At 38.4% G+C, this 9,839-nt stretch overlaps 1 protein-coding gene across 1 annotated transcript; it reads right to left on the bottom strand.

The window, feature by feature from the left end:
- Nucleotides 1–752: 752 nt before the first annotated feature.
- ppic (peptidylprolyl isomerase C) lies at nt 753–8,732 on the bottom strand. The gene is made up of 5 exons (XM_062998312.1): nt 8,602–8,732; nt 4,491–4,604; nt 3,332–3,425; nt 3,075–3,259; nt 753–2,966 (listed from the first exon to the last, which is right to left on the bottom strand). Exons 1-5 carry the CDS (start codon nt 8,704–8,706, stop codon nt 2,838–2,840), a joined length of 627 nt encoding a protein of 208 aa, XP_062854382.1. The 5' UTR covers nt 8,707–8,732; the 3' UTR covers nt 753–2,837.
- Between the last annotated feature and the right edge of the window lie 1,107 nt (nt 8,733–9,839).

The raw sequence follows: 9,839 nt of genomic DNA, 5'->3' as shown, positions 1-9,839 counted from the left end.
TGGCTGATCGGTGTATATACACAGTATATATACACATTTCTGCCATTTAGCAGAGACTTTTCTCCAAAGCAAACTTTGACAGAATACAATACAAGCAGCTAAGGGTTAAGGGCTTTGCTCAGGGGCCCAACAGTGGCAATTTGGGAGTGATGGGGCTTGAACCAGCAACCTTCAGATTACTAGTCCAGAACCTTAACCACTACACAATCACAATAAAGTCTGCAAAAAGTCAAGCAGCCTGAATACATGTTCCAAACATGTTTATGTAAACTTTTGACTTTAACAACTATTATACCAGGGGGGTCAGTGACCCAAAGGTCTTAAAACTTTGTGACCCCACCATAACACCAATTCATGTTCCAGGAGCTTTTTATTTCGGTGCATTACTGTTAAATGTGCAGTATGTTCACAAAATAATAGCCATGTAGTTTTGTTAATCAAGAATTAAAAGTGATCATCCTATATATATAATCAAACATAATCAGTTTTGTGTTTTCATATTGTATTTCAGCACATTAAGAGCCAATTTGATAGTGATATGAAATAGAAAAACATCCAATATTGATCCCTAAATAAGTAAAACAAAAGAATGCTTTAAAAATACCTGCTTTATTTGACCATCTATACCATCTTTGACCATATTCAATTTACAGTGTTTAGCCTTTTCTTATCAATGTTTAAGTACTTGTAAAATAATATGTTTAATATATTGATCATTAAACAAAATGCATAACAAAATGGCAAATAAGTCATTATTACAGTGAACTAGTTTATTACAGATGCTTCACGAAATCTCAGGTAATAATGGACAGCTTAAAATGAAACAATAAAACAGTGAATAACCATGATATACATAAACAGTGGTAAAATATTGCATCAGCTTAATATACAGTAAAGACTCCACTCTGTTTACTTTAATATACTCTTAAAAAACACAATCCATGTCTTCAATATGTCCTAATCTAAATTGCATCTCACAATACTGTCAAGAATATTTTTTTGGCACAGCACATTCAGTTAATTCAGTTTTCCCACAATCACTCACCTGTTTGTATAACTGTAAACAGGAAAGAATTTCGCTCAACTTCTAAATCCTGAGATGCGAGTATAATAACTTGGCAGGTATGTAAAAAATATTTGGCACGAGTCGATGTCCCAGTCATCACATGATGTGTTTTACAAATCTGATGTACCACAAATAAGAACGATTAAGGTGTACACAGAGTAATAAAAATAATATAAATCATCTACTGTATATTACAGTTCAATGTGATATTATAAAAGCCTACCATATGCTTGTTGTCATATATTATTTTAATGCATATTAACCACAGCATTTTATTTCAAACAAACCAAGCTAGACATATAACATAAATTTTAGGTAGGTAATAACACATACTGCAGGACACAATTATTCCGTATACATGATACATGCATTACATAAAGTTCTTAAAAGTAAACAATAGTAAGATTGGATTGAATTTTCCTTTAAAAAGGAAAGGATCTAGTTCTAGATCTTACTGTTCTTCATCACTGCCACCATTCTTTGTTACCCATAAATAACTTGTTGATATGAAACTCTGTGATGTGTTTTATATTTTAATGGATCACTATGAGTTTGTTGGTCCCCAGGACTTTTTATTTAACGTATGTATACTGAATATGTTACTTTCATATCACTCAATACCAATAACAATACTGTCTAATAATCGGTGTTGTGCAAGTCAACACATATGACGATAAAATTTATAAACATTCCTCAGCCCAGTACTGATCCTGACACTCATAATTTAATCAGAATGGCTTTTTCTAATGGTGGTGACCTAGAACTTAAAAACCTAAGTCATGGTGAATTATGAAAACTTTTAACAAATACATCTCTCTTGAAACAGTGCTTCGTTTGTAATGATAAATTTCTGTTTAGAGCAGGGAAAATAGTATTATTATTAAGCATTTGCAAACATACGGTAGTTACATCATAAACAGGAGCTCTATTAATAACAAATTATTAAAACCAGGGAAGGTGGTTCATATCGATACGGAGCCTCTGGGAACAAGCTGCATGTTAATCCCATCAAATGTAAACATGTATGTAACAATTTCTCAAGGGAAATGAAAAGGATATTTTGAAGGCGTATCCAGATATGTTCACATTATGGTTCCACATTACTAGGACATTCGCTACAGTAAACAGATTTTGAATTATCTAAAGCCCAAAGCCTTGCTGACAAAACTCAGTAATGTGTTTTAATGTTTGAATAATTGTTGACTAATGACTGTCAGGTTTTGCTGTGCTTAACAAAATGAATTGTTTATTTTTTTTTAACTTAACATTTTCAGTGAATAGTGATTACTACAGATTTCTGACAAAAAAAGGTATTTGCTCAATATTTAAATACAACAGAAGTTGAAGGGCTGTTCAGAAATCCTTCAATGTAAAGCATTTGTGACTTAAAACAATAAAACTACTTTTTACACTATAGCTCAAAAAAAAAAGCAGAGCTGTAGCAGGTGGTATAAATGTCACAAATTCAAGATTCTGATGACTCAGGTTTGAACTTCATCTCTGGTCAATATAATCAAGCTCTGCAATCAGTGTTTCTAAGTGAGCTGACAGTAATTGCATTAAAACTCAAACTACGAAGTTGGGGCACCAACACTACCTGCTATACCACCATGCTGCTCTATTATTAATGTTTAAGTGAGCATTGAACCAATTCCAATAGCTGTCCCAAGGTTTTATTATAATGGTGGAGAACATATTTAATAATTCAATAATAACATTTTAAATGCTGGTGGGAGGTAAATGAGGTCCACAGATGCTCTGGCGTGCCAAACTACCAACCTTCCACTTCTACGACAAAAGGCTCCTTGACCACAATCCTCCCACTGTTCACTATAACACACTCTGTGTAGGGCAGGTTCCTGTCATTCGTGTCCTGAAGCTCAATAGTGTGAACTACAGTCTGAGAAGAGAGAAAGAGATACATAATTGCTCAAACTTCATAAAACACTCAAGAGAAAAATAATGATTGCTCTTTATTTTCAATGTATTAACCAGTGCACAGACATACCATGCCTTCCAAGACCTTGCCGAAGACGACATGCTTTCCATCCAGCCAAGGAGCACGAGCTAAAGTGATGAAAAACTGGGAGCCGTTGGTGTCGGCGCCTGCATTAGCCATGCTGACCCAGCCCGTACCCTGGTGCTTTAGCCTGAAGTTCTCATCTGGAAATGTTTTACCGTAGATGCTCTTACCTACAGCACAAACAGCAGTTGTGTAAGATAAACATTGGCGTACACAAAAACGAAACTAAGTAAAAGCATTACCTCCGGTTCCATCTCCAGCTGTGAAATCACCTCCCTGAACCAGAAAGTCTTTGATGACACGATGAAACTTGCTTCCCTTGTATCCATATCCTTTCTAGGGTAAAAAAATACTTTAGGTACAATTACCACTCTATTCATATTGGTAGCAAAAAGTTTCCAAATTATTTACTTAATATTGGCAAAAAACAGTTGGCAATTTACAATGACACTAGAGGGAACAAGGAAAAATTATCATTGGCAGCATGAACTGAGGGGGACATGCAATGCCAAAAACAGTTGACTACCAAACAGTGGGTCATGCTTCCTTTTTCCCCATTCAATATGCAACACAAAGAATGTCAGAAGTTCATTCTAATCAGACACTGAATCATGGGAAAACCTCTTAAAGTAAATATGTCTTTAATTTAAAAGAAGTGGTGAGGATGGATAAGACTAAAAGCAATTTTATTACAGGAACAGTGCAGGTTGGATGTTTTTAAAACAAAGTTAGGGAGGCCAAATTGAAATGGTTTTGGCATGTGCAGAGGAGGGAAGAAAGTTCTGTCAGGGGAGGGGAACTAAGGACCAGGCAGTAGGAGGAGAGGAAGGCTAAAAAGGAGGTTTATGGATGCGGTGAGAGAAGACATGCAGGTGGTTGGGGTAATAGAGGATGATGTTAAGGACAGGGCAGGATGGAGATGAAAGATCCACTGTGACGTCCTCTAAACAAGAGCAGCCAAAGAAGAAGAAGAAGATTTAAGCTGTATTCATCATGGATTTTGCTATTTTGATAAATAGGCTCATGAGAATTTAATTAAGCAGTGCACAAGCTTGATGCTACTCCTAAAGCCACATAACAGAAATTTGGCCCAGAAATGCCCACTAGGGACCAACATATAATGAAGTCACCTGTATAACTCTGTAGAGGTTGGATCTGCAGAGTGAAAGTGACAGGTTTTGTGCCAATTTACACCAGCCATGACTTGCCACTAAGAATTGCTGAGCCTGACGGCGTGAGATGAGAGGAGTGCAGGCTCTTGCACAGGTTAAACTGCAGAAGGAGTGGTTAGCACAAAACTGGCAGTTACATCACTGTGCAAGATCTTACACCCACTCCTATCTCAGGAAATCACCAGTCATGCTTTCATAGAAATGTTTAAAAACAAAGTTGCAGAGTTACCTCTCCAGAGGCGAGTGTGACAAAGTTCTTCACTGTCTTAGGTACAACCTCTCCAAAAAGGCCGATTACAATCCTCCCGACCTCGTGCCCGCCTACAGTGATGTCGAAAAACACCTGCAACAAGCAATATGGAAGAGCCAGCACATGATACCATATTAATCTAATGAATCTAAAAGAAATACAATCACTTTAAATCTTATTAAGCCCTTTAAAAAAGTACTGATATACAGTGTATCACAAAAGTGAGTAGTTTTCGAAGGGAGGGGATCATGCTCTGTTTCAGAATGTCACAGTACATATTGGAATTCATGTTTCCCTCAATGAACTGCAGCTCCCCAGTGCCAGCAACACTCATGCAGCCCAAGACCATGATGCTACCACCACCATGCTTGACTGTAGGCAAGATACAGTTGTCTTGGTACTTCTCACCAGGGCGCCGCCACACATGCTGGACACCATCTGAGCCAAACAAGTTTATCTTGGTCTCGTCAGACCACAGGGCATTCCAGTAATCCATGTTCTTGGACTGCTTGTTTTCAGCAAACTGTTTGCGGGCTTTCTTGTGCGTCAGCTTCCTTCTGGGATGACGACCATGCAGACCGAGTTGATGCAGTATGTTGCATATGGTCTGAGCACTGACAGGCTGACCTCCCACATCTTCAACCTCTGCAGCAATGCTGGCAGCACTCATGTGTCTATTTTTTAAAGCCAACCTCTGGATATGACGCCGAACACGTGGACTCAACTTCTTTGGTCGACCCTGGCGAAGCCTGTTCCGAGTCTTTTACCAACTCAAGAGAATACAGCACAGTGTCACAGTTGTCTTTAGTGTCACTCTTACTGGTGTAACCACCTAACATTTACATGTACAGCACATAGCACATGCTTTTATCCAAAGCAACTCGCAATTTTGACCAAGAACCATCCATGAAACTAGGGCTTTTGGGTCTTGGTCAAGGGGCCAACAGTGGCAACCTGGCAGTGGTTAAACCAGCAACCTTCTGATTAGTAGTAAAGTACCCTAGTTGTTGGGATTTTGAATACAGCAACTTACTGGTGTACAGTTAGAAATTAAAACCATTTTATTTTTTCATGCACAATGTGTGTTAATGTTCCTGTAACTGTATACCCACAAAGTCTTTCTGTATTGTAGGTGTAGCTTAAAAAATTAACCAATAAATAAAACACACGCTGAACACCAGAGCCGCTCAGGTGGCGCAGCGGTAAAACACACACTGGAACCAGAGTTGGGATCTCAAATACATCGTATCGAATCTCAGCTCTGCCTGCCGGCTGGGCTGAGCAGCCACGTAAACGATTGGCCTGTTGTTCATATAGGGGTGGGATATTAAGCCGGATAGGGTCTCTCTCATAACTAATGCTGATTGATGGTGCCTGCACAGAGACGGGAAGAGTGCTGTCAGGGTGTGTCTCTCCGTACACAGTGCTGAGCTGCACTGCACTCGTCAAAGTGTAGGTGACAAAATGCATATGGCTGCTGCCCACGTGTCGGAGGGGGCGTGGGTTAGATTCATTCTCCTCAATCAGAGCAGGGATCGGCATTGGTGGAGAGGATGACGCAATCGAGCAATTGGCCGTGTTAAAGTCAGGAGAAAAAGGGAGAAAATGCATAAACAATATATATATATATATATATATATATATATATATATATATATATATATATATATATATATATATATATATATATATATATATAACAATAAATGTCTGTACCAGATGGGTGTACCTGATACCGTGAGTGTTTTGATTAAGAAAATAGGATGGTAATATTCCTAAATTCATGGAGGATAATTATTATAATTAGTGTGGTACAAAAACCCTTAATAAACTCCCTCAAAGACAGGTTTGTGAGTTTAAAAGTTTTATTCTTGTCTGCAGAGAAGGATCACACCAGCCTAGTCTTGCACAGAGGCTCTGAGGATGTGATAACGATAATTATAACAAACATCTTTTTATACTTGTTGGTGACCTTGTAGGACAGTGGAAGATTCCACTGTTAAAAGAGATTTCTTAGCTAGAACAAAGGAACTGGTGTAAACCAGCTAGAACTGGGTTTTGAAGTAGTAACTGATTATGTATTAATACTTATAGGGTAAAATAATATTTTTCTTTAACATTAGTGAAATAAAACGCATAAATAAAAAAAATTTATATTTCTTGTTAAATCTGCAACACTAACTAAATAATAAAGCAAATACAGTATTCAGTTATGAAGAGTTTCTACGCCTTTTTAACAAAATGAAAAATATGAAATCTTAAATAGAACAACATTACATTGTCAGTGTATTGTTTGTTTGTTTATTAGGATTTTATTGTCATGTTTTACACTTTGGTTACATTCATGACAGGAACGGTAGTTACTCATTACACAAGATTCATCAGTTCACAAGGTTATATCAAACACAGTCATGGACAATTTAGTGTCTCCAATTCACCTCACTTGCATGTCTTTGGACTGTGGGAGGAAACCGGAGCACCCGGAGGAAACCCACACAGACACGGGGAGAACATGCAAACTTCACACAGAGAGGACCAGGATCGCCCCACCTGGGGATTGAACCCAGGACCTTCTTGCTGTGAGGCGACAGTGCTACCCAGTTACCACCGTGCCCATTGTCAGTGTATATTGTCTATATGATATAGATACTATCTAATTTACATCTACAGTTTTGGCCATGTTCAATACAAGCAATTGAGGGTTACGGGCCTTGTTTAATGACCCAACAGTGGCAACTTGGCAGGTTTGGGCTTAAACCATCAACCTTCAGTACTAATTCAGTACCTTGACCGCTACCACTGGATGTAATAGTTTGTAATGCCTTTACAACACATAACCACTTTAAAAAAAAATCCTTTCCTGAATACGCTACATTAGAAAGCAACGGTTTGCAGTCTTAATAATTAGCATTTTTATTAAAATATTGTCTTATTTACGCACTTTATTTGTATTATTTTATCAATACATTACAATATTTTATTCTTATTAAAATATTTTGATTTACACTGCCTTCTTCGGGTCTCAGTAGGTAGCACTGTCACCTCACAGCAAGAAGGTCCTGGGTTAGATCCCCAAGTGGGGCGGTCCGGGTCCTTTCTGTGTGGAGTTTGCATGTTCTCCCCGTGTCTGCGTGGGTTTCCTCCAGTTGCTCCGGTTTCCTCCCACAGTCCAAAGACGTGCAAGTGAGGTGAATTGGAGATACAAAATTGTCCATGACTGTGTTTGACGTTGAGACTTGTGAACTGATGAATCTTGTGTAACGAGTAACTACCGGTTCTGTCATGAATGTAACCAAAGTGTAAAACATGACGTTAAAATCCTAATAAACAAACAAACAAACAAACAAACAAACACTGCCTTCTTGAAGTACTAAAACATTTCTTATTATTTTTATTAATATATTACATTCTTATTATAATATTCTTTTTTACTTATTCTTATTTGCTTTTATTAACATTCCTTTAATCATACATTAACATATTAACTACATTTATTCATAACTCAATTGTTAAATGAGTAATAAATTTCACAGATCAATACATGCACACGTACTAAATGGTATGTATGCACACTAACGCACTAAATAGTATTAGTACGAGACCATAGACAGAACATCATAAAGCATACTATTTAGTAGGGTAGTGTTTATTAGGATGGTGCATGTGTGTGACCGCTATGCTTTCATGGTTTGAGGTTTCTGCTGCAGATGTTTGTGTAGAGAACAGCCACAGATGTTCAGGTTTGGTCCAGCTGTCGTTCTTTATTATTAAATATTATAAATAATGTCGTTTATATGTTTAAGATTAGAACCTATTCGCAGGACGCTTAACCTCTTAGAATTAGCTCATATGCTGTTAACGTTACATTAGACTAACACACACAGCTGTATAACAGTAGGGTTGTGTACAGCATTTAAAGCAGAACGATGACTTAAACCCGACCTTTATTTACAAGAAATGTTAATATTTTACTAAATATCGCTAAAAGAAGAGTGTGTTCAATAAAAGCGTGTTTATTTAGTTTCATTCCTCAGTTAAATCACACCTCAGCATCAGCATTCAGACAGATCAGCCTGAGAACCACACTCACCTTATCCGTTACTTTCGGGCCCACCTTCGCTCTGGAATAAACTACACATCCTAAAAACTGCAAATAAAAAAGAAGAAAGTTGAAATATAATTTCTCCCAGCGCATTGCTGAATAGAGAGCTGTGCAAGTGCCACGGGAGAAATCTGAGATTTAGTATTTACTTCCGGTAAAGGAGCTCCTCCTTCTGAAGCGGTTCAGAGGTGTAAGTGATAGCACAGAGGAGGGTCTCTCACACACACACACACACACACACACACACACACACACACACACACTGTGTGGGATCAGTCATAACATTAAAACCACCTCCTTGTTTCTACACTCACTGTCTATTTTATCAGCTCCACTTACCATATAGGAGCACTTTGTAGTTCTACAATTACTGACTCTAGTCCATCTGTTCTTCAATGGTCAGGACCCCCACAGGACCACCACAGAGCAGGTATTATTTGGGTGGTGGATCATTCTCAGCACTGCAGTGACACTAACATGGTGGTGGTGTGTTAGTGTGTGTTGTGCTGGTATGAGTGGATAAGACACAGCAGCACTGATGGAGTGTTTAAACACCACACTGTCCCTGCTGGACTGAGAATAGTCCACCAACCAGAAATAAACTGCCAACAGCGCCCTGTGGGCAGCGTCCTGTGACCACTGATGAACGTCTAGAAGATGACCAACTCAACCAGCAGTGATAGATGAGCGATCGTCTCTGACTTTACATATACAAGGTGGACCAACTAGGTAGGAGTGTCTAATAGAGTGGACAGTGAGTGGACACGGTATTTAAAAACTCCAGCAGCGCTGCTGTGTCTGATCCACTCATACCAGCACAACACACACTAACACACCACCACCATGTCAGTGTCACTGCAGTGCTGAGAATGATCCACCACCCAAATAATACCTGCTCTGTGGGGGTCCTGACCATTGAAGAACAGGGTGAAAGCAGGCTAAAAAGGTGTGCAGAGAAACAGATGGACTACAGTCAGTAATTGTAGAACTACAAAGTGCTTCTATATGATAAGTGGAGCTGATAAACAGTGGGCAGTTAGTGTAGAAACAAGGAGGTGGTTTTAATGTTATGGCTGATCGGTGTATGTCTGTGGCTTATTCTACTGTTATAAGCACATAGAATATAAAAAGTTTTTATTTCACTATGTATATAGTGAAGGTTTGGAGTACTATAAGCTTTGCTTGGCTTCACAAAATGACACAATATATGATGGAATCAGTACACG

Source organism: Trichomycterus rosablanca, chromosome 7, assembly GCF_030014385.1.
Source record: "Trichomycterus rosablanca isolate fTriRos1 chromosome 7, fTriRos1.hap1, whole genome shotgun sequence".
NCBI classification, from domain to species: Eukaryota; Metazoa; Chordata; class Actinopteri; order Siluriformes; family Trichomycteridae; genus Trichomycterus; species Trichomycterus rosablanca.
The sequence above is the reverse complement of the archived record's forward strand: the minus strand, read 5'-3'. Positions and strand labels throughout refer to the sequence as shown.

Coding starts and splice junctions, on each gene's coding strand:
- ppic (XM_062998312.1), bottom strand. CDS start 8,706: ATGCGCTGGGAGAAATTATATTTCAACTTTCTTCTTTTTTATTTGCAG. Junction 3,260..3,331: donor AGCTGGAGATGGAACCGGAG/GTAATGCTTTTA, acceptor TTTGTGCTGTAG/GTAAGAGCATCTACGGTAAA. Junction 2,967..3,074: donor GCAAGGTCTTGGAAGGCATG/GTATGTCTGTGC, acceptor CTCTCTTCTCAG/ACTGTAGTTCACACTATTGA.